At 39.8% G+C, this 26,126-nt stretch overlaps 1 protein-coding gene across 1 annotated transcript in view; it reads left to right on the plus strand.

The window, feature by feature from the left end:
- Positions 1-26,126, plus strand: part of LOC108797154 (dynein beta chain, flagellar outer arm-like) — a 337,005-nt gene that overhangs the window by 35,086 nt on the left and 275,793 nt on the right. Inside the window, exons 20-31 of the mRNA XM_018568726.1 lie at positions 526-621; positions 4,941-5,054; positions 8,796-8,909; positions 9,104-9,244; positions 10,818-10,940; positions 13,405-13,617; positions 15,846-16,057; positions 16,941-17,160; positions 17,570-17,723; positions 18,642-18,793; positions 23,544-23,720; positions 25,843-26,052. Coding sequence (XP_018424228.1) covers positions 526-621; positions 4,941-5,054; positions 8,796-8,909; positions 9,104-9,244; positions 10,818-10,940; positions 13,405-13,617; positions 15,846-16,057; positions 16,941-17,160; positions 17,570-17,723; positions 18,642-18,793; positions 23,544-23,720; positions 25,843-26,052 — 1,926 coding nt within the window. The remainder of the gene's footprint in view (positions 1-525; positions 622-4,940; positions 5,055-8,795; positions 8,910-9,103; positions 9,245-10,817; positions 10,941-13,404; positions 13,618-15,845; positions 16,058-16,940; positions 17,161-17,569; positions 17,724-18,641; positions 18,794-23,543; positions 23,721-25,842; positions 26,053-26,126) is intronic.

Consider the following 26,126-nt stretch of genomic DNA (forward strand, 5'->3'; position numbering starts at 1 on the left):
ATTTTACCAAAACATTGGGTCTCATATTGTGTTTATGTACTCTAAAATTAATTTACATAAAATGTTTTGAAAATGTGGGTTTAATAAACCGTGCTAATATTATTTGACAACAAATTGCCACCATTTTATTCTACATGGTCTCTGCTTTCAAAATAAATATATAAAATAAATATATAATTCTGGGAGGTTTAATGTTATCTTCAGGTCTAAAATGTGCATTTTTTAACATGTGTACAAAAAAAAGGAAAGAAAAATGGCTCTAGCACCGAAAGGGTTAAAGTACACACACAAAAAAAATCACTATACACTTTTACAGGAAGAAATGCATGAAAAATTAGCATGATGCAACTTGAAACTGAAAGTGAGAACCTGCAATTACAGTACAAAATCTCTCACATAGAAGGCATCACATAACAGTTTAATTGCCCTGTAATGGAATTTAGAATTAGTTTTGTGGTCTTTCTGCAACATGAAAAGACAATCACCAGCAGCTACAATTTTTAATCAGTTATGGATATGTTTCAGGAGGGCTATCAAGAGTATGTGTCGAAAGACAGCGAAGCGTTACAACTCATTGGCCTCATCATCCAGCAAGCTGAGAGTGGTATTCTGGAATGTCAGGTGAGAAATGGCACCATCATGTCCCAAGCAAAAAAAATGCACCACCTCATACTCACCACTTGGTGGCAGTACTGCTCCATGAATCAAGACTTCAGCCTGACAAGTGTTTTTGTGTACCTTACTGTAGATAGATAGGTTATAGAGGTAAAGCTAATGATTTGTTTCTTCGAATAATAAAACAATCCCGACATTTATTGTTTTGTTTAGCATTTAGACGTCTATCTAATATCCACGTCTTCATTTCACTAGTCAAGGATTCTGCAGCATGATCTACTTTTCGTTTAGCCTGCTGTGACACCTATTAATAAACTCTCTCTGAAATATGACAAAGTCTCTCTCTTTCTGATGAACTTGCTTGGGAAGTAAGCCATCTTCTAACTTATAGAGAAGAGAGTAAGGCATACCAGAATCCATGGAAATAATTTCTGATTACATACAGACCCAAACATGGCCGTGGGAATGTCTTGTGTCATTCCTTTTGGCCCTTAGCCCACAATCTTTACAGTTTTTACGAAATAGACTATTGTATTATAAGTTGATATTAAAGAGCCATTCTAGGCAACAAGTGAATGCTATCAGTAAGCCACCAAAGCTACTATGCAGAAAACTACAGGAGGGGGGTGGATACAAGATCAGTCACCCTGCTCAGGGAAAAAGGGCAGCAGTGACTGGTCTTTATTACAGGAAGCTCCTGCATAGAGGCAAAGTTTCACATTGAATTACTGTACAGATCTGGAAGAAAAGCACCCTAGGATTCAATTACAGTACACACCTTGTTCAGAGCTATTTGTAATGCAGCTACAACATTGGATCTACTGCATCTCACTGTGAATTTACTCCCTGGCAGGCTTGTTCCTATAATGAGGCAGCCTGAGGATGTTGCTTCAGGTGGCATCTCTTTGGGTCATGTGGGAGGGGGGGTGCATGGCATGGCCGCTCTGCTGTACAATGTTTGCAGTGTTCCTGCCACCCCCTTTAAGGTCAGAGCATCCCAGGTTGCTAAGAGTCAGGCAGGGAGATGTGTAAGGCTATACACATCTCCCCGCCCAGCTCTTATCAACCTGGATTGCTCTGGCCGGCATCCAGAAGATGATGCAGAGGCATGGGGCATGTGTTGTATAAAGCTGGGTATAAACAGTTATATTTTCTTTGTTCAACCTGCGGGCTTAACATAGAAAATATAATAGATTCTTCCTTCAATGCTTACGAGCATGCATGTAGGAATCCCCTGCTGTTTTGTCGCTGGCTGCTGTCAGAATACCCAAATGGAGCTTGCAACTGATTGGCTGGGAATTTGCCAACCTGCTCCTTTGATCAGCTGATGGGGGGACTCCGGGCAGAGGGATGCCGACGGGCACCCAGTGTGTGAATTTTAGTCGGTTCATCAAGACGGCTAAAATTCGCACCATGCAGAGCCTACCTTACTTCCTCTCGCCCTACTTGCTGTATCTCAAATCAGGCCTGGTTCACACCTAGGCGATTGATCTGTTGACCTGTTTTTGTGCATTTGTCGTGCATTTTTGTGCACAATTTTGCTTTAAAAAACCACGTGATAACCAGGCAGTTTTCAATGCATAGAGATAACCGCCCGAAAATAGCTCCTGCACCTTTTTGTGCAACAGGCGATTTCGTACGCGCAACAAAACATAAAGGTGTGAACGGCCTTCATTAACGTTAATGTAAATCAGTGTTTTGCCCGATATTGAGCTGTGCGATAAATCGCCTAGGTGTGAACCAGGCCTTACTTTCACACTTCCAAGGCAGGTTTAAATCTGGGTGATGGTTAGGAGATACTGTACTGACTTTTATTTACAGTGGCTTTTTTGTATGCGAGAGTCATCATGAAACATTCTCCAGCAGTATTGCATGTAGGTGATTCAAGTGATCAGCGTCAATCCATAATTGAATTTTAACCTTGAATGAACACACCAGCTTATTAAAGATTTTATCATGCAGCAAAGTAAAAATAAATCTTGCTAATGTTCACAGATCCATATCTAAGAGGGTTACATTTCAAAGCTCAGGATAAGAGAAGACAGACCTAAATAGAAACGGATTACACAGGCTATCGTTAATACTGCAGAATATATACAGAACATGAGATGTTTGACGTTGTATTTGGCATCTAGCGGAGCTCTAGCTCATGGCTGTCATCAATTCTGTACAAAAAACACTCTGTAGAACACTGGATTCTCAGACTGGGAGGCTAGCCTCCCCTATAAAGTCTGACATCCCAGCTTTTGAGGCTGCTTTTAGTTCAAAATCTTTTTTTATTTTCCAATTCTGCGTTATTTGATAACGTTGATATCTTTTATTTGCTTTTTGAAAAATGCAATATTTAAAACATGAAACAGTAAAATGCCTCCGTTGTGCCCCTAGTATATGTCTAGTCAGCATTTTTTTTTTCAGTTTTGGAGTAGTCAACAGTAAGTCCCCATTCACACCATCGTGTTCTGTAAACGCCTGGCAAACTGGGAAAAAAGCGTGTTTTGCTGCTTGTTCATGGAACACGTCCAAATGTGCAACACGCTTGCGGTGCCATTAATAGTTAATGGCACCCCAAACGCATCTGGTTAAAACATGTAGTTTTCCTGCAGTTCCCGAGCGTTAAAACGCAAACAAATTAATGGGAAAAACCACAGAAGGCATTTAGCAGATTTTACTGCATGAGCTGCTTTTCCTGTGTTTGGCACCCCTTGAAATCAATAGAAACGTGCGCCAAACGTGGGAAACAAACGTGTGAACGCGTGTCAACGCAATATGCATAGGTTGAACTGGATGGACCTGTGTCTCGATTCAGCCATACCTACTATGTAACTATGTAACTATGATATGTGATGCAATGGTGTGAATGGGGACTAAGGCTCACCACACACAATACAATCTGACTGTAGATTGTAAATCTCCTTTAGGCCCCATTCACACTGAGCTACATGGGTATTGCACGTTTTTCTGCAGGATTTCGTGCTGAAGGGCTTTGAGCTACATTGCGAGATATTGAGCGACAATGCGCATTTTATCGCGCTACGTAACGCGTTTTTTGGAAGGGACTGTGTCCTGTTAGAGAGATTTCCCATCACTTCCTGTCCTGGTGATAGCATTGTCAGGATGATCTTCCAAATGAACTTACAGACAGCTGCAAAACCTGACAGAGGCTTTAAAGTATAACTCCAGCGCAAAACCTTTTATATTTAGCTTCCTATAGCATGACGAAGGGTTAGAACTCCTGTTAAGTTTTTATTTCTTCCTATGTCTCTATTGAGGAGCCTTAACATCAATATTTGTCCTGGAAACCAAAGAGAGAAAGTGTGGGAATCCAAACTTTCATGGTTGTCACCAGAACAGAAATAGAGGGGAAATCTTCCAGAGGGAGCACTGGTTCCATTAACACTAGGACCCAGGTGTCATCTCTAAAAAGATAAATTAGGCCCAGGTGTTATCTTTTAAAACATATGATGTCTTACTGAAAAGTGTTTGAGAATTTCTGGTGTAGTGGTTAGCAATCCTTTTTCTGCGTACTCCATGCACAAAGTGGTCTCTTTGGAAACATTGTGCCCTTTGCCCCTGAATATCTGTGCACATTCATTTTGGGCTAATAATGCCGAAAATTTATGTGTTTAATATATTTTTTTCAGTTCAAATGTAGTGTGATGTAATAATACATTATGGCCACTAGATGAAGCTGATGAGCATGTGAAATAAGTATTTATTCTCTTTGCTCCTCAGCTCCATCTAGTGGCAATAATGTATTACAACAGACTGCATTTGAACTGGAAAAAAATATATTAAGAACATTCCTTTTTTGCATTATTTGCCCAAAACAAATCTTCATGGGTGAAGGGCCTTGCAAATACTTTATACATAGACCTTCACATTTCATATGTAAGATAATAACCACACTAAAATGTCCACGTTTTCCTCATTACGTTTTATTCTGACGAAGTCTGCACTCATGCATGTATGCCTGACCTTTTATACAGCATTTTAATTTTATTGTTCCTTTAAAAACTGACATGTGATGCTGTGGTTTTTGCAGACACCGTCTTTTCTGTGCACCTGAAATAAAATATATTTCACTGTGTAAAACAGTACGGGATTGACTTAAAAATACAGTTTAATTGTGTAACTTAAGTACTTTAAAAGATCAATAAAGTTATGGAAAGACATTTTCTCATCTTATGGAGCTTGAAAATGATTGCACAGAGAAGTGACAAAGCAGCAGAAACACTTAGCTCATTGACAATTTTAGCCAATCTCTGTTTTATCTTTCCAGGATGCTAAATATTGCCTTCTACAATGTAAAACTGTTTCTCTTGTAGGCACTTCTACAGGGTTTTAGGAGTTATTCGTATTTATGGAAAAAAGATATTAATGTAGAATTCCAGAATTTCCTTTGTGGTGAGCAGACAGTTGGCCGCACACCTGAGAAAAATGTAACAGAAAAGGAAGTAGTCCCTTTGATCATGAAGTAAGTGTGCAAATTTGTATTAATTTCATGGAACGTCCACTAGACACAAAAACATATTACTCATTTTGTAAATTTATTTTCCAGACAACTTAACATTACATTCATAAAATTGAATTAAATGGTACAAAGCAGTAGTTCTATCCTATGTACAGTCATGTACTATGTACATTTGCCTAAAATGGTATTGCCATATATTTTTTTTCTGTAATCAATAAAGAGTTGAAGCAGTAAGAACCAAAGTTCTTTTTCATTAGCACAAATCTTCCAGTCTTGTGCATTTTTACACCATATTTATTGGCTTTGTTATGGTTTAGTGAATTCCACAATTTATCCAGTCTTAGCCTCTAATTTGTACATTGAACTTTTTTATGTACTGCACACTAAATTAATAACTGTTTTTATTAAACTTCAATCCTTTATAAAATTATTACATCTTCTATAGCACGGTTGTATTAAATGAGCACTAAACTCAGGAGTTAAAGGAGAACTATGGGGTAAGTGTTTTTCCCATGGAGGATCGGAGAGGGGGAATCCCTGCAGGGAGCCATGAGTGATAGTCACGGCTCTCTGCAGGGAGATGATCGAGCGACGGTATGTGTTCACTCACTTCCCGATCTATTGAGCCGACGTGTCACTCGCCTCATAGTTCTACTTTAAATCTTGAAAATCCATCCAAGTACCTTAACTATTAACAAAAATGTATCAATTTTTGTGTATCACTCGGCTATAGATCCTCAAATCATCTCTGAATTTGTGCTGACACTGTCCTTCCTTCTGGAGGGTGGCTACTTTGTTCTCCATGGTCCCTGTGTTAGTTGTAAAGTAGTCACTACTCCAAGCTCCCTGCTCTGATGGGCTACAATCTCACATTTAGTTTACTAATTTGTATTGGGATTGCAGTCCATCACAGGAGCGAGCTTGGAGCAGTCAATGGGGCACAAAAGTAGCCACCCTTCAGAAGGAAGGACAGTGTCAGTATGAATCAGAGATGATTTGAGGATCATACACATATGTGTGTGTTCAGTAAAAAATTACTTTAGAGCTACAAGTTGTGACGGACCCCCATACTCAGGATGAGTATGTCCGCCGCTGTCTTCTTCCTTGCTGAGGAGATATTGCAACCTGAAGATCCTTAGCTCCCAGTTTCCCCAGTCACTAGCCAAGGCTCGAGTGTAGGTGAAACAAACTCTGGTTTATTGAGAAACTGCACAAACCTTTATACAGAAAGTGATCAGATCAGAATATAATCCCATCACATCCACCTTCCCCCTCCCCAGAAATCCTGTCTTCACAACACCACAGGTGTCCACCTGCTAAATAGCTCCAGACAGCCATAGCAGAAGCCTGGCCAGAAGTTCATTGTTCTGAGCTACCTCAGAGAACAATGGGAGATAACGAGGGATGGTGCTGATGGTTTTTCCATAACCAGGTCACTCAGTATAACGCACTCAAACATAACTCAACCCCAATACACATTTAACTTATAAACTCATCACCGTGTCATCACATAGCTCCCCCAAGTTAAAGGATGGCAGACCCGGTGAGACCCTCTACGGGTCCACTTGGGGATGTCCATGCTGTTAGTCACCCTTCCAGTTCTGTTTGGCGGGATAGTCCATCAGCATTGGCATTGTGTCTCCAGAGCCGAATTGTGAAGTTGGAGGGCTGTAGGGCCAGGCTCCACCACAACAGCTGTCCATTGGTCCCGGACACCCAGTTCAAACAAACAAGGGGGGTCTCCTTAATCCTAGGTCCATAGTCACTGGGAAGGAGGCTGGCCGCCAGCCCCCTCCATGAGCCCAGGTCACGGTGGGTTTCATAACATTTTTTCCCCACCAAAGGTAGTCTAATTGGGTCCCAGTCCACATATTCCACCCAAAGGACATCCTGCCTCTGCTGCTGGGGAGGAAGGACGACCACCTCCTCTTCCTGTATCCCAATTTGTTGCTGGGGAGGGAGGACGACCACCTCCTCTCCCAGATTGCTGATCTGCCACTGGGGAGAGAGGTTGACTGCCTCTTCTCCCTGGCACTCTGTTGCCAGCTCTTCAGCTGGGATTAGTAGTTCCTCTGCATTGACCTGCTGATGGGGAGAGGGGCTACCTGCCTCGGCTCCCTGGAGCTCCAGAGGTGCATTTGGTGCTGGGCAGAGGATAGCAGCACTCTGCCCTGATGCCAGCTGGGGTTAGTAGCTCCAGCTCTTCAGCTGGGGTTAGTAGCTCCAAAACATCTGTGGTCGCTGGGGCATGCTGTTGAGCAATGTGGAACAGTCTTTTGTATGCGTGTTCCAGCTCCCATTCTTGTGTGACTAAAAAGTCCAAATCAGCCCTCAATCCGAGCTCACGGGGGTGTTCCACCTCCCTAAAATCACGTATGTCCTCCCACCTCCACTACTGTGCACTCCCAAATTGTGGATCCTCCTGGAGCGCCTCAAATATAAGTCCCGGGCCGCCGAAGTCATAGCCCTCTGTGGGATCGTTGTTCTCCAGCCATGGACACAATTGGGTGACATACCACTGCAGCGCCCGGTACCCGTCATCCAGCATCAGTTCTGTTTGGACCTACCAATCCAGCTCCGGAAGCCATTCCTCCCTGGGCTGCTCTCCCAGGAAAGGCAAACGAAAGTCCCATTGCAGCCAGTATCGTTCCTTGGATGTAGGGAGGACCTTGCCACAATAGTGCTGCTGCAATTGAAGAGTCTCCCTCCAGATCTCCCGACGCAAAGCGTCTCTCCTTCCCAGCATATCCTGGGCAGAACCAGGGTTGTCGAGCTGGGCCAGCGCTTCCATGGCCGTAGGCAACTGTTCTTCTCCTATGTCAGCAGCAAACTTGGTCCCGGTGGTGGTTTGAATGTCTCCTTAGGCAAGGAAGAGCATCCCACCGCTTGCCACCAATGTGACGGACCCCCATACTCAGGATGAGTATGTCCACCGCTGTCTTCTTCCTTGCTGAGGAGATATTGCAACCTGAAGATCCTTAACTCCCAGTTTCCCCAGTCACTAGCCAAGGCTCGAGTGTAGGTGAAACAAACTCTGGTTTATTGAGAAACTGCACAAACTTTTATACAGAAAGTGATCAGATCAGAATATAATCCCATCACATCCACCTTCCCCCTCCCAGAAATCCTGTCTTCACAACACCACAGGTGTCCACCTGCTAAATAGCTCCAGACAGCCATAGCAGTAGCCTGGCCAGAAGTTCATTGTACTGAGCTCCCTCAGAGAACAATGGGAGATAACGAGGGATGGTGCTGATGGTTTTTCCATAACCAGGTCACTCAGTATAACGCACTCAAACATAACTCAACCCCAATACACATTTAACTTATAAACTCATCACCGTGTCGTCACACAAGTCACACTCTTTTAACTGGTTTTTAAAAAAAGGACATAGCTAAAAAAAAATCAGAATTCTTATTTCACTGAACTGCAGCATGCTAAGACATGAATGCTTGCTAAGGGTTTCTGCACAGGAATAATGTTATATGTATTGTAAATTCTGGTCTCTATTGCAAAAGAGGCTCAAACTACCCATAGAATTTGTTATAGTAGGTAGTGTTCTATAATACAATGTATCTTTTTGCAGTGTGTGGCAGATGACTAAAGGTAATTATGTCTATAATATTTAATGAATGTCAAATCACTGGTAGACTTTTTTTAATATATATATATGCAATCTTGTTTAGCGACCTTTCAGCGAAGCCACAGAGCAATCCATTGATTGTGGCAGAAAGGGCATTCATTTTGCCCAGGGATTTCAGCGTACACATGATGCATGGCCCTCTTCTAGATGACTTTGATTCTGAAATTTCAGCATCCAAGGTTAGTGTGAAATTCACATGTGCTTCTCGCTGATTGTAAAATCTTATTATATAAGTGATTTTAATATAAACATATTTGATTTGACATTGTATCTCTGTTACCTTACAAAAAATGGAATCAAGGTGTTTATCCTTGCCATTGCTCATGAAATAACATCCCTTTATAGCTTTTTTCCTATTGTTTTCTCATAACAGGCTGTCAGGGACAGCATCCAGGGACTTCCAGATCATCAGCAATGCAGGTGGATTCACGTGGACTTTAGACCTGTTAAGCAGGTTCTTTCTGCCTATGCCCTAAAGTGGATGTGGACATTTACAAAATGCCTCATAGACCAGGTGACTAAATATTGATAATATAGAAACCACACATTTTATACAAATGTTTACTTGGACTGTAGGTGGGTCAGTGTCTGTGCTCAAAGATGGTCATTGATGATGTGCTGGTACATTATTGTCATTCTGGCCTCACACATGTCAGAGTAACCTATTGTTACTTTCTGTGCTAAAACTATTGTCAGTGCAACTCCTATGCTCCCCTTCCACCAGCTGTTATATTTGGTTCACACTATATATCTTTATGCAATACTGCATTTTAGCACATGTTCTGCTGTGTATTTTACACAAAGCTAAAAACACAACTAAATCTAGTAAAACCTAAAGTTGAAGTGAAGCCAAAACCTTTTTTTTTTAGTTTTTGATAGCGTAAGGGAGGGCTATAATCCCTGTCCACTTTTTTTTTTGTTTCTCTGTCCAATTGGGAAGCTTTCCCTTCACTTCCTGTCAGAAAGCCACAACAGGAAGTAAGAGGAAATTATTTCAAATAGAGGGAAATCCCTGGTAGTCATCAAGGTCACCAGAACTAATGTACCCATTGGAAGATTTACCTTCTATTCTTCTTCTGATGACAGCCCAACATTTGGGATTTCCTTTCACTTTGAATGATATTGGTCACCATGACAAATTGAGGGGGTAAATCTCCCTTATGGGGACGCAGGCATCAATAAAAACTGTTCTAATTCCTCTTCACTCTATCCAAAACTATAACAATAAATTTTGGCTTCGGTTTTACTTTAGCAAAACACAATGAAATGGGGATAATGACACAAATGTATACACAACATTTTTAATGCTATAGTGTGACTCTACTAAGGGGTCTGAGTTTGCATCCAATGCTAAAGACATGAGATCCCCAACACAGATGTACTTTGTACTTTTTCTATGATGTTCTTTTGATCTGGTATATTTATTCCTGCATTTATATAGTACAGTGTTTTATGAACAGAAAATGCAAACATTGAAGCTACTCCAGAAAGACTAGTCAGTATTTCTTAATTAAATACAGCTAATATTGACTGCATTATATTGGTTATATTGTAATCCCCTGTACAGTAGCACTCAGACTGGGAGAGGAATGGGCAGCTCTTGGAGCCAATCAGGTGTGCTGTATGTACATGGGCTCTTAGGGGCAATCAAGTATGCACTATGTAGATGTGCTGTTAGGGCCAATCAGGTGTGCTGTATGTACATGTGCTACTAGGGTCAATCAGGTGTGCTGTATGTACATGTGCTACTAGGGCCAATCAGGTGTGCTGTATGTACATGTGCTCTTAGGGCCAATCAGGTGTGCTGTATGTACATGTGCTCTTTGGGCCAATCAGGTGCACTGTATGTACATGTACTCACACGGAACAAGTTGCCAGGAGAGGAAAGCAGAAAGATGACTTTATCCCTCCATTTCTCCATCTTCTCTGTCCAATCATAGGCAGGGGTTTAGAGAAGTGATCCTGCTGTTTTGTTTGAGTAGTCGCTGTCTGGCAGGACAGCAGTATAAATCCATGTACAATATTGTAATGTTCTATTTGCCTTGAGCTGAACCTTAGGTATTTTACTTCCCATGGTCCATTTTTAGACATCTGCTACATTAAGGAATTTGGATTCCTTCTTGAGAAGAACAGAACCCCGTATCGAAAGCATTACTGGAGAGGAAAGAGATACAGGATCATTCATGAAGATGATGCGCCTTTTTAATGAGGTAGGATAGAGAAACTTGTTCTTCTTTACATCTTCAAGTAATATGTTAATTTTGACCTTCCCTTCAGCATGTTGTTTAATGTATGGATGTTTTAAACAGCAAGGCTGACATAAGTCATCACTATGTTGTATGCAATATAAGAATTATGATCTATTTTGTGTAACCTTTGCTTCCCTAGTTAAATGAACATGTCTATCACTGTATAAATGTAATAACTGTTGTCTTGTAAAACCATGTCCTTGGACATTCTTTTCAATTGCTTCAATTGCTTGCACGTATATAGAAAACTGGCAGTGGTTCAAACTGGCAGTGGTTCGGTAGTTTTTTTTCTTGAAATTATAAATTTTTCACTAAATCTTGGATTAGACTTGTACATTCTGTTCCAGAAACTAAGCTGAAACTTTCCCTAACATATATGAGGCATTTAAACAATATACACTGTACTGTCAGTTTTACCGTAGTACTCATTCCATGAATACAAGCTCCTGTTTTAAACTATTTGTTTTTTTTTGTGCGGCTGGATAAGTTGACCACAGTGTGCATGAGATTGTATATACAGTACGTTCCATGAAGGATGAGATTCATATAATGGTATAAATATTATTCATAGGCATTTTATATACACTTGAACACAAAGTTCACTTTACTGTCATCCTGCACAATATTAAATAAACTGTTAATGCCAGAAAAAAAGCCTCTTTTGAAATCTAAATGAAAACTCTTGTTATCTCATTTTCCGTACATTAAACTATAATTTCTTCAATGTTGCATGAGTACAAAGCCTGAGCGAATCAGCTCAGCGAGGCATGTTTATTTGTGCTATAATTAAACAAATGAGGTATCAGTCCTGTTGGCAGGAGTTAAAGAGTTCTTTTCTGTTGACCTGTTTTGTTTGCGTTAATGTGATCTGTTTAACATAACTGGATGTGACTACAATTAGTACTGGCTGGCCTTTAGTCCAATCATACATCAAGTCTTGCCCTCAGCACACATTCATTAGAGAATAGATTGTCGTTTGGGGATATGTTGCCAGTTCTCATGAGTGACTAGTGAATATACCTAAAGTACAAACTCTGGCTTCATCATACTGTAAAGCTCTGCATCACAGGTCATCACAGTATTGCATGACCGCTTTGATCTTCCAAAATCAGCTATTTGTTTGTACTCAGGAGCACAGCTTTTTAGAGTGTCCAATTTAATGCACAACGCTGTCACTGTTAACACATAGCTTGAGCTTCTTTGTGGGAAACATACTGTGAAATTATTTAAGAAATGTGTGTTGTCACTTCTTATAGAATAGAAGCCTCAAAGTTTTACCCAGCTATGCATTGTTCAGAAAGAGTTTATCCCCAGAGCTGACCTCAATATAATGCTCTAATTTTGCAGTGTAAAGTACATGCTTTGCTTCCTGCCTTCCTTCCCTTTTGTCTGCCTGCCTGCCTTTCTTTATTACTTCTACCCTCCCTTCCTTAATTCTTTCCTCATTTCTTTCCTTTCTTCCCTGTGCTTGTACATCAAGTACTCAGGTACTCAGGTAGCATTACCTTTGCACACAACTCCTCTTACATAAAAAGTAGGGCGGTAATATAAGGGAAATTTTCTAGTCCATATTATCCTATAACACTTTAATAGTTTCATTACAATAGTTTAATTGTCAATATTCCATTAATTTAAGATACAATGTTATAAAATGCTCTTATTTCCTTCTCTTCCTTAGTTGTTCCCTTCCTCTTTCACACCTTCCTTCCTTCCTTCCTTCCTCCCTTTCTTCCTGTCGTAATGTGGAGCTACACCCTCCTATCAATTACAGCCAAGGGAGGAGCCATCTTAGCCTCTATTTAGATTGCAGTTGCCATGGTGCTGCACAGCGATCAGCTATGACGCCAGCCATTCGAGGTTTTGAAAGTTCCATTGAGAGCTGAAATAAACACACTGGTTGCCTTGATAGTTGGCATTCCTTCAATGTAACTATTTCGGAAGACATTAAATTGGTGGGTAAAGTTCCTCTTCTCCCTTTTACCCTCCCTTTCCTCCTTCCTTCTTTCCTGTGCCTCAGGTAGCTAGCATCAACTCCCATTACAAAAGAAGAGAGAAGGGTAATTTAGAAGGGTAACTTCTTTATGCTTATAAGTTGACTGGAACTAAGTGTATTATCTTTTTGTGCTGATCAAGTGGTCAGAATTAAAGATGTGTACCATTCCTTAATAAAGTGAGGTGGCTTAGAAAGTAGAATGGAATATTTGTACCTAGGGGTAATAGGACCTTTGACTGATTATGCACACAGCGTGGACTTGTTATGGATGTGATCACTGCTGCTCTATTCCTACTCTACGGTTGACAGCATAATTTTCTGTACTTGGGAATTAATGAGGTTTTAGGTGAGGTTGGTATCTAAATGGTTGCTAAGGACAACATTTCTCCAGTTTTTTTCTTAATATGTGCCATTGTTTCTGCATTACACTAGGTGTCATCCAAACAAGCAGAAATGGAGGTGCAGTTTGCAATCTTACAGAAGACTGAGAGTCTGTTAGGAAAGCATGACATGACTCTTCCCTCTGAGTGTGAAGTCCTCTATAAGACAATGCCAGCACGCTGGAACACTATGAAGACCAAAGTTTCTCTTGCCAAGCAACGTCTGGGTCCACGAATACAACAAGAAGCTGACATTGTGTCCAAGGTAGAGTTTCATCCATTAGCACAATTTCTGGTTAATGCATATTTCTTGTGTCTACAGAGACATATTATTAGAATACACAGCAAACATTTTTGTGAAACCAGGCATAAGGCTCAATTTGATAATGTATAATGCATGTGTTTGTGCCATAATAATGATTATTTTTAGCTTGCATTGGCACTCATTGCTTAAATAATGGTTGTTATAGAAAACAATGATGACTGTTGGAGGAAATTCAGGTTTGGGTCAATCCAGATTCCTCTGTAAGTCCCCCCCGATAACCCCCACATTTTTAATAGGGAACCAGATGTCAAAAGTGCCCCTAGTTCCTCAACTTTGGGACATAATGAATTGCAAGGAGGCGGGAGGCGCTTAGATACCATATGTAGCTTTAACGCACCCACTCAGTATGTTATTTGAAGAATTTGTGTATTTTCACTGTTGCCCTTTCACCTGCATTCAGATTCATCTTTGCATTTAAACATGTCTCCCTGGCAATGTCCACCCCACCCTCTCCCCAGGTAATTTTTCCAACAGTAACCTACCTAACCTATTAGCACTGAAAAAGGGCCTGAAATTAAAAAATCTACTTTCACCTCCCAGAGACTTCAGGAGGTTCAGTGACAATCATCCCTAATTATTATAACTTAGTGACTCAATCCCGTAATGTTTCTAGTAAACTTGTGTAACTGGGCAGGATAACCATACAGAGTAGAATGCTGATGCTGATGGAGGTGATCAATATGGCTTTATAAATATTTGAATTTAGTACATTTAAATACCATATACCTGAAAAAAATTGCTTATGTTGTATGGTATGAAAGGGGTACAATGTTTATGATATGCATTTATGTCTTTGGTCTAACTAATATAGAAAGAAGCATTGTTAATTTTGTTGGACACTCCTGGTAATTGTGACATGCTTAAAGCTTGTCTAAAGATGTTGCTATCATAGATTCCTCTAAGTAAGCAGATATTATGAATAACTTGTGCAGACTAGCCCATTTTGTTTTGTGAAATAAAAATATAATTATCCTTGACTCTCTTGAGCTAAAAAAGTACAGGAGTACCTTTAGTAAGAGGGTTTTGCGTGGTTCAAAAACTATACAAATAATTTTATTTTAGGGCAGTCCACACTTGCATAACACAAACTGGAGGAGGAACAAAAGGAAATGGGGAGATTCAATGGCTCTGCAAACAGACCACTTTCATTAGGGCCTACTTTGTAAAAGAGGCCCACTACGAAATCAGTTATAGTAAGGCTGTAGATGAGGAGATAGATACTTTTGTGCCTGATGCTGACTAGCGCTGTTTCGTGTTTTGTTATGATCTCAGAAGCATACTATTTGCAAGAGAATAAAATGCTCTGATGGTGTGAATTTAACAAAAAAGATTTGATCTCCTGTGTTGGTATTTAATCTCCACTCTTGCCTTTTAAGTATCTATAAGAGCACTCCTCTCATTACAGGGTTGAGGGGTTAAGATTAATGAGTGAAACTTAAAGGTTTTTACAATTAGATACTATTTTAATGCAAAATCTACATGTTTGGAAGAGGTCAATCCAATTTAATTATAAGAGTACTTTTAAATGAAGCTGTTGCTTGTAATCCAGAGTTTGAATTGTATATGCTATTTTGAGTGGGTTAAGCGGTGTTATGGAAAATTACATAATAATATCCTGCTGATGTCTTGAGGAAAATATAGCTGTCCTAAATTAATTGAAAATAATAGATCATCTTGCTTGTATATAATGTCATAAATTTTGATGTTATTATGAATACGTTGATATATACCTGTGCCATAGCCACAAAATGAACAGCACTTTATAATGTGGGTCATCACCATTGCTCAATAACTTTAAAATTACAGTATAAGATCTGAGTGAGTTTCTGAACTTGTCTTTTTTGTTCATTTGAAGAGTCAGCTTAGAAAAGTCCTCTCCATAATGGGATTTTCTACAAATGCTTCACCCTCCTTGTGCCACTTAGGGTAGTCATACTTGGCCCAAATGAGACAGAGACGTTTTCCCAGTGCATGTACACAACCCTTTTCATTAATTAAACAATTTATAAATAAGTATACACACTTCACATGATGTACACACTAGGATTTCCGGTTCCACAACCCACTGCTATGTATAATATGAATGAAAACATTATCTTTAATTATTTACTGTTTAATTTTCTTTTACTTTCGAGATATTATTTACATTATCTTAATATTAATTTTAGGATTTAGAAATGTTTCAGCATAAACTTGACACGCTTGGTTCTGACCTTGAGAATTCTGAAGTCTACAAGTATGAATGTACAGCACAGGAAGCCTTTGGCATCATAGAGGAATTTAACATGCATCTTGAAGTTTTGCAAAAAGAAGCTAAAGACTTAAAGGAGCTGCAGGAGCTTCTTGAAACGACAGTTGTGGATTTCTCAATTTTAAATAAGTATGTGATGTTCGACTTGTATTTTTGTATTGTACTTCTGTTTGTAGGAATACAATCTATTGCTAGTTCATACATGTTGCAAACCTGAATTTGTTTATTTATTCTCTTGTGATTTAAATGGTGCCAGCAAGAGATGAAGTAAGCTGTTTCTACCACATATACCAAGTATAGACTATGGATGTAGAAATGTCACCTTAATATAGTGGTAATAGCATTTGTTGATTGCATGAATACAGTTCTGTGAGTCTACCACCAATGGTTTCCCACTGCATTGCATGTACCAAAGTAGAGATTTACAATTCTTACTCCTTCTTTGTTCAAGTCTGTGATTCTCCATCTTCTTATACTATTTATTGTATTGAGAAGCTTCCTTAAGTACCTCCTAAAATGTGTACCTATGGTGACTCCTTAATGTTTGTAAACACCTTTAAGTGATACCCTGTATAAAGAGTTGCTTGTTATGAGCTGCTTTCATTTCACAAGGTGAAAAAGATTTACAGAGTTTAGAGAAGGCAGGAGAAGTGAACAATCTAGGCCAGAATAGCTGATTTGGAAAAAATCTCCAATTCAGCTCCCTTTCCAGTTCAGCTACGTTGTCCTAGATCAGTGGTGGCGAACCTGGGCACTCCAGCTGTGCCAAAACTACAAATCCCAAAATGCATCTGCCTCTGGGAGTTATGTCTGTGGCTGTCAGAGCCTTGCAATGCCTCATGGGACTTGTAGTTCCAAAACATCTGGAGTGCCAAGGTTCGCCATCACTGTCCTAGATTGTTCACTTCTCCTGCCTTCTCCAAACTCTTCACCCTTTTGTGAATAACCCTGTTAATATTGGACTAACATCTGAATTTACTCTTCCTGATACAATTTCATGTATCTATCATAGCTGTGGTGAGCTCCTACAGAACCTAAGCCTTGTGTGGCAGCATGTAGATTCAATCTGTAAAGAGCAAGACATCTGGAAAAAGGAACTGTGGCATGATATGGATACTGGGGAACTGCAACAGAGAACCAGACAGCAGCAAGCCAATCTGCAGTCTCTTCCTAGAGAAGTCCAAGAATGGGATGTTTACAGGCAGGTGTTGGAAGCTGTGAATGTTATGAATGTAAGTTAACTCAGCTTAAAAGGTTTTATATGCACAAATTGTATATAGAGTCAGTAATTCAGTTTGGCCAAGCACCAGACAACACAAAAGGGCAAATCAAAGAATTATCAAACATAGCTAGGGATGTATTTTTTAGAAACCTAGAGCAAATTGCCCCTAGCTGATACTTTTCATCCTTACCTGTTTCATACCCTGGTACTCATATATTTATCAGGTAAAACACCTTTGCTTAGTTCTAGTAGCTAAGCAGACCTATTTGTATACATGTTATAGGAGGTTGTTTAATTTAAAATAATTTTATTGTGATTTGTAAATGTTCATAGAAGTAGGCTGTAATCTTAAAAGTAACATTTCTAGCTGTTTGAAGCAAGCTTTGCTATATTTATAGTTTTTGATTTCCTTTTTGCAGTTGACCTTGCCACTAATAGAAGACCTCAGCAACCCTGCAATGAGAACAAGACACTGGAAACAGCTTGTTCGTCAGACAGGGGGAATGCTCCGTGTAACTGCAGAAAGCTTGAAGGCCATGACCTTGGGTGACTTACTAGCAATGGATTTACAAAGTATGTAACAGAAGTAATTTTAATGGGAAAAAAACTCCCCAAAACAAAATGTGTGTAAAATGTCCATGTTACATATTGAAATTCAGTGCAATAACTGAAAACGTTTTGCTAAAAAGAATTCTGTTCTCCTACCTGGTAAATGTTCATACATTTGAATCTTAGCTCTTGCCCATGGCCCCTCGTTAGATTTTCATGATAAGGCAGATATAAATCAGAAAGAGATACCTTTCCTTGGTGCAATGGGAGTTGTACATGATTTAATTCTGTGCGGTCTGTGCTGTCAGTAAATGTCATCTGCTCTCCAAGTGCTGGGAAAGTTGGTAATGTGTTTATTGGTGATATTTAGTAATTTCTAGAGTTGCTTCAAAGCAATATTCTGCTTTTAAAACTAAATGAGAGAAGTAGAATACATTGGGACATTGGAGGTAGACAGAATGAGCAGTACCGGTGAGTGCTGAAGCTCTGATAGAAACGATGACAGAAGAGGAGAGCAGGGTTTTGATCTGGCAGCTAGCACAGTGGCACTGTTGGGAGTTCAGACAGGAGAAACACTGAAATGAACTGCTGGAATAAACTGTACACCATTTGGGAGACAGCAAAAGTAAACAGGAGTGCTAGTGACAGATGGCACAGCACAAAAACTTGGTTCTAGGTCCCATTTACTAACAAGAAGAAAGTGATGGGACTTCCATTCATTAATCAAACTTAGTGAAGAATGGCTGTTTACATCAGAGAATTCTGAGACAGGTATCTGATTTCATAACAGACTCTCTATAAAGGGTTAATCTTTTTTGGTGTATTATTTCAGAAACATAATGAACAAAGAATTTGTCAGTAAGAATTGTGCTGTTACATGCAAAGATTCTTTTATGTTTACGTTTACGCTGACCAAATTCGTTCTGATCTGTGTTTCTTTAGAACACACAGGAGATGTCAGGATGACAGTGCAACGAGCAATGAGAGATTTGACAATCGAAAGCTCTTTGAAGAACTGTGAAGAAGTCTGGCTGAGCAGAATATTTGATCTTGGCCCTCACAGCAGAGTCATATCAGCCAGAGCTGAAAATGCGGTATGTGCGGTATATAAAAGCTATGGTATGCTCAAATAGTCCTCTTTCTTATGATCTCTTGTAAAGCTGGTGAACAATTACTAGTGAATACCATGTAAAGGCTTCTGATAGGGGCACCAATCCTGTGCAATTCACTTAGACAAAACCTGCAAATCACAATGTGCCGGACTGACATTGGTGTAATTGGCGAGCAGAGATTTTTGATGTGATAAATGTTTCTAGCATGTTCTTTTTAAGCTCATCATACCAGAAAACTAATTTCAAGTACATGCAATTTTATTCAGTATACCAAAGAAAAATGTTACATATCTCATAGCATCCAGCCAGAATGTATCTTTCTTTGATTGTACTTAACATAAATCTGATTGATTTCAGTGGGGTACTGAATTTTGCACATTGTTTTTATTCTGTACTGCCTTAAAGGAGAACTATAGGGTCATTCCTTTTCCAATAGTTCTCCTAGAGGTCACGGGAGGACATAAACTAGCGTCCTCCCGTGACCCAAACCTCAGTATATCGCGAGCTACAGCTTGCGGTATACTGAGACGCCGCACCCAGGACGGATCCCGATATTACTGTTGAGATCCACCCAGCTTTGTGATTGACAGCTGGCTCTGCCTATCTAGAGGCAGAGCCAGCTGTGCCTGCCCCCTCCCCCATCCGTTACGCCATCACTGTTCAAGGGCAAGCACCTTGTAGTACTTGCAAAAACTTGTGTTAATCTGCAAATATAGCAGATTTTGGAGCCCTTTGGATCCTAGACCCAGTTTGCACTGGGAAATTGAGGGACACCTTGAAGAGCACTGCTTTAAAATGGACCTGTACTTTAAAATGAAATATGAAATATGTTAATTATCGTGCTGAATTGTATAAAAAATAATAAGCTAACACTGGCTGTGAACAAACAATGTTATCCCATCAAAATGGGTCTTTATGCTTTCTATGGTGGCAGATCATATGACCTGTGTTGATACATCGGTCAGACATGGTTCCTCCAACAAGAGACTTTGTAGCCAGCATAGTTTCTACAAATTCCAGTTAATCCTGCCAGTGAAGTTCACCTAATGCAGCTTCCTGTAATGATGTGACAACAATGCTGCACTGTTCCTGAATTCAGAGCAGAGTAGCCACTTTCATGTAGGCTGTTCCTGCTTGCACTACATTGGGATGAGAAAAATGTTGCAGGGGGTGTGGCTATCAGCATTGTCTATTTTCTGTTTTGTAGCCTTAGCAATCTTTCTCCAATTGTTCTATGTCTCGTCATCTGAAATGTCTTTTGAGCCGGGCAAAGTTTACTGAGGTGAAACAGACTCTGCCAGTAACCAAACTCTTTCTGGCTGTTTTTATGGAAGTGCAGCTTTAATCAACACTTTGAATTTATTGATTGCAATTACTCCATTTACACTATTTTCAAGATGTTATAACCCAAGAATTGACATGCTTTTTCCATCTTGACCTTCATTGTTTAAACTGTTTAGTGAAGGTTTTACAATGTGAAGTGTTATGTGTTGTATGTTAAATGGAGCTGTAATTATTATTTAGTCCTTATATAAAGATCAGACTATGTTTTAGGAATCGATCTTACAAAACTCCACGTATGATCAAACCATGTTTTAGGAACAAATCATGTAGAAACCATTGGTAGTTCACATAATTTTCTCTTGCAACTGTATTTTCTTTATTGGGGAGTTAATAGTTAAATTGCTGTACTATAAACATGTAAAGCTGATAATGTAGCTATGTATATGTATTATTATCTGTTTGAATGGAATTTGTTTTTCATTCAAGTAATGATAAAGGACAGTGGCGTAACCAGAGTTCTGGGCGCCCGGGGCAGAATTTTTTTTTCCGCCCCTCCCCCCCCCATTATATAAAATCAACGCGCTCGGCCGGCTGTAATTTTCTCTCTGATTCCTTTCATCCCTGCTGGGCACTGCTTTGTGTCCCAGCGGGGATGAAAGGAATCACGGCCGCACCGACAAAACGGCAGGAAAATGTCACTTTCGGCATTTAGCCGAAAGTGCCATTTTCGGCCGGCGCCCCCCCTTCACTTTTCGCCCGGGGCCCGCGCCCCTGCTGCCCCCCCGGTTGTTACGCCACTGATAAAGGAGTGCATCTCTGCCTATTCTAAAATAAATTGATTGGAAATTGTTGGAGTATGTTCAGGAAGTCCCACGGAGCCTCATTAACCTACAGTTGTAATCAGTTTGTAAATCATCTTAAGCTCTATGATTATCATCACAATCCTTCTGGAGAGTGAGAGGACAAATGCTAGCAAAATAGTCAACGTACAGTATTACCAGTTAGTTACAGTGCATAATTAAATATAAAAACATGAATCCTTGTAAAGTTTGTTGCAACCATGTATTTCTGCGGCATCTGGCAAAATTGTATGTATGTGTGTATATATATATATATATATGGATTTACTAAAGGTTTCCGGCTTTATCAGGAGTGCCTTCAAATTTTCACATAATGTCATGCATTTCCATGCTGCAGACGACGTGGCTACCAGCACCATGAAAATGTATGACAGTGATCCTGGGTGAGCTGCATCCAGGACAAACTCCAGCATTCAGTAGAGGACAGAATTCAGACCTCCTCCACTTCCACTCTCTGTCATGTCCCTGACGCCGCACTGTGGTGTAGAATATTAGGTTTGGACTCTGATGTGAAGGGGAAGACTGAGGACTCTGATGTGAAGGTGGTCTCCTAATGTGAAAAGGGGAAAGGGGATTCTGACATGACTCCTGTTGGCAAGAGGGGGCTTCTGATGTGAAAGAGAGGAGGGTGAACTCTATGTTTTTTTTTTGTGAGGTGCACACAAATCCATACCAGACCCCTATCTAGGATAAGTTTCTAATATAGATTTTTGGGGTAGTCACTTTTTTTTGGGGGGGTAGTCATTTTTTTCATTTTTGCATTTACTCTTTCATAATTTACACTAGGGTGCCTTAAGGCTTTGCATACTTTTAGGGCTTGTTCACACCAAATGCAGACCAGTTCTGCATGAGATTCTGCACACGCAGTGCAGTGGGTTGTGCCGCGTTTTTGGCTGCGTTTTTGATGCGTTCCTGGCCACTTTGGTTAAAAAAAAATTGTTTTTGTTTAAAATGGGCTTTCAGCGTGTTCCAGGGCGTTTGCATGCGTTTTTGATGCGTTTGCATGAGTTCCAGAGCAGGTAAAATAGGGCTTGCTGCAGTTTTTTTTATATGCTCTGGAACTGAACGCTGCGGTGTGAACTAGAGCCCAAAATACCATTGGAATACATTGGACGCAGTTTTTATCTGGTCTGTAACAGATCTGCTCTGCTCCTGGAACGCGCTTGGTGTGAACAAGGCCTTACAGGGTGCCGTAACTTGAAAAAGGTTGAGAAACACTGCACTAAAGCTGGCCATACACCTATAGATTTTCTGAAACCTGAATGATGCCTGCATCCAGTCAGATTGCTAAGGTATTTTGACAGCCAGTGGGGCCGACTAGTAAGATACTGAAGGTTGGCCCAGTGGGAGATTCCTCCATCCACACAGTTTAGCATAGATAGAGGAATTTGTTGCACTTTTTCCATCTGACCACAGAAAATCTGCAGAAATAGGTGTATGGCCAGCTTTAGAAGGGAACGTTCCCTTGCAAAGTGCCCATTTTTGCCTTTAGTAAACTAACCATATAGTATTTATTGCAACATTATGTTTCAAGTTTGTTGTATCATGTGTATGTGTTATCATTAATTAAGGCTTGGTGAACCAAGTTTGGTTTGTTTAGTGCTAGAAAAGAAAGAACCACTGTCCTAAACCATGATTAGTGATTGGTGGCTGTAAAGAAGAAAATGAGGTGTGGTAAGCTAGGCAAGTAGTCAACAGTTGTAGGTGCAAACTCTGCTATCTAAATCTGTTCCTATAGCACCATGTAATATGAATACCCTGCCACTGAATACTATATGGTTGATTTACTAAAGGCAGAAAGACAAAAATGTTTACTTTGCAATTAATTTTCCCTTAGCTTAGCGCAGCATTTCTCAACCTTCAAGACACTTACAGTAGATTAGTTGGTGGTGTTTCGGTTGTTTACGTATTTCATTCTAGCTTATAAGACAGGGGAACTTGTGATAGAACAAATCCTTCCCCATCTATATACTGGGCTGGATGTACATTAAGCTTTATAACAAGAGCAGTAGATGCATAAATGAGGCAATTCCATAAATGTAAACTGGCTAATAGAAAATAATTAGACATCTAACCATATTGAATGAGTGAGATTCCTGTCATCTTTGACAACTATGTCATTTTTGGAAAATGATTGATTGCCCAGTGGGTGCATATTTATATCTCAACACAGGAATGTTTTTATCCACAGATTGCCTGTTGCAGGAGTAAAAAACGAATTTGCTTAGGGTCTTATGGTACTAATGCCACTGACCAACAGATATCTATCTATCTATCTATCTATCTATCTATCTATCTATCTATCTATCTATCTATCTATCTATCTATCTATCTATCTGTCTATCATCAATTCATCTCTCTATTTATCTCTCTAAAAACAGTTTGGAAACTTGTCTATTCTTTCTTTGTTTAGGGCATTTGTGTATCATCAATTGCTTCAGCAAGGTGGAAGTACAAGCTTGGCTATGTTTTTATTCATGTTGAAGAGTTTTTTTTTTTTTTTGGGGGGGGGGGGGGAGACGAAGAAGGCTAATCCATGAATTACTATCATATAGTCAATATGTTTCTGTATACTTGCTTCGTTTTAGGAACTTGAAAGTTCAGTGTCTGGTAGTCATTATACCAAGGGAGATATGGGCAGAAACCTGACCACAGGAAAAGGAAGCAGGAGGCTAAGCAAACAGTCTGATCGTGGTTTCCACTTGACAAAGAAGGCAGGCAGGGGCAGCTCAGTGTCCTTGTATGAATCTCTGAAACATATAGAGGTAAACCATTCCAACATTTTTTTTCACTGTCAGTTGCATTTTCCATGGTCGAATTACATTGTGATAAATGCATTTCTGCATAAGGAACCAATGTAGATATTCTGGTTATTGAACTGTTCGCACTTAAAAAATACAGTACATTTCACGCTGTATTAATGAATACAGGGCTGCATTCATTTATCTGCCTGGAGTTCAGCTTCAAAGGGTCTCTTGATAATGATCTTGCTATCTCATCTCTTCTTTGCACCGGTCATGGCTCTCTCACAATCCCTAGACAGCAGCTGTCAGACTCTGTGTATAAAACAACAAGATGTCTGATTTGAAGGATTGCAGAGTGTGTTTGTGTAGTAAGTCTACCTAGATGCAGGGACGCCATTCCTCTGTTGCTAATTGGTTGGAATCATTTTTTTTTCTGCTGGCTGAAAGTTCACTGCCATAGCATAGAACTGATTTTTACACATAGTTTCACAGCTGCTATCTAGGGATTTCTGGAGAGCTGGGACAGGGTGCAATAAAGACCTTATAAAAGCATCTGTGCACAGTACTGTTGGGATAGCAAAAGGAAATGCAAGAGTCACTCTAAAGTTAGCCATACACCTTTAGATTTCTTCTTCAGCCCCGCATACTGAGTGAAAAAATCTATTAATTCCCCATCCAAGCTAAACAGCTCAGGTTAAGAATTCTTCCCTGCTGGCTACTGTATTCAGCAGCTGGCAGGACCAGCAGATACTGATTACCTGAACAGTGACTACATCTGATTGGATTCTGTCAATATTTGGTTGACAATTTTACCCCTAAGTCCTTTGACAAAAATTAATTGAACAAAATAAACATTTGTCAAGCTGGATTGTGCTGACAGGGCCAACCACATCTTAAATGTGTATGACCAGCTTTAGTAAGGGCCCATTCACGCCATTTCACAGGGCACAGTGCTGAAGCGCTGAACCCAGTGCATCAAACTCTGTAATTTTTTTGCTAGAACACATTTCATTTAGTTCTCCAATCACATTGGGGGTGTGGGGTGGTTTTATCGCCTCGCATCCCATTGCACTGAAAAGAGAACAGCCTGCCATATTTTTTTTCAGTGCACACAACGCATTCCCATCACAGCATCCGATTGCCTTGTCATGCGTTGGGGCTGCACTGGAAACAATGACCAGCGAAGCTCCAACTTAGATGGTGTAAATGAACCATTAAACTTATCTCAGGGCAGTTATTTTCCTCTCTGACAAACAGATTATGAGCATATTTTATGCAGACATGAATCTAATTGTCTTTTATGTGGGACTTTGTGCTATAGCTATATCCTAAAAGCCATTTTAAAGTCAACTTTGTACAATTAAATATTATATAATTATTAGGGTTGCACAGATACCAAGTACAGTACTCGGTACAAGTACAAGTACATGTACCGATACTTTTGAGCTCCAAGGCTAGACTAGAGAAAAATTCAAAAATTAGGAGGCAGCTGTCATATGTAAGGAGCACACGGAGCTCCTGGGATTTGTACATCTCTGTTTTTATGTACGATTTTGTTTTTATAAATATAAATAAAGGGATGCACAGATACCAGTTTTGCGAGTACGAGTACTGGTACTTGCCGAGTACTTACAAGTACGAGTACTGATACATTTTTGTTTATTTTCATGTGACAGTTTTTCTAAAACAATACAGACTAATGATTTCAGGACAGTTGTGGTCTGCCAGAGCCAGGTCCCAGCTGCAACCGCTGCAACCCTGGTAGTTCTCATGAAAATGCCAAGTATCTGCACTGGTACTCGAAAAGTATCTGTGCATCCCTAATAATTATTATAAATATGATTGCTCTAATCTGCACTGGAACCGCATATGTTTTTTTAAGATAACACATAGAGTTCCCAATGTTCAGTGCCTAAACCCAGATGAAATGCTTATTACTGATGACCTTGGAGTTAAGGGCTTTGTATAAAATAGTCATATAGCTACTCTTTGACCTTTTATATTCTTGAATTTTCTGAAGGGATTTATTATTCCTATTGTAGCTGTATTGAAAAGAACACCAAGATTAGCTGACTGTAGTGTATTGTTAGTGTTTTTGATATGATCACCTTCTGTTTGAATTACTTTTGGATATGTTGATTAGGACTTTGGCAAGATCCAACTCCTGAGGAATAAAGAGTCTGTGTTTGAGGAACTGGAACATCATCAGCTGCTGCTCACCAGTATACAACCATATGCAGAAGCTGGATCCTTTCTTGATGATGTGACAAAATGGCAGAAGAAGTTACAAGTCATTGAAACAACTGTCCAGCTGTGGCTTTCCGTGCAAGATAAATGGACTCAACTTGAAGAGGTGTTCATATACCCAATCTAGTATTTTCAGTTGATTTGATGCTTATATTTATGGTCCGAAGGAAAAAGGTAGGG

This window comes from Nanorana parkeri, unplaced genomic scaffold (assembly GCF_000935625.1).
Source record: "Nanorana parkeri isolate BGI_ZX_2015 unplaced genomic scaffold, ASM93562v1 scaffold1235, whole genome shotgun sequence".
NCBI lineage: Eukaryota > Metazoa > Chordata > Amphibia > Anura > Dicroglossidae > Nanorana > Nanorana parkeri.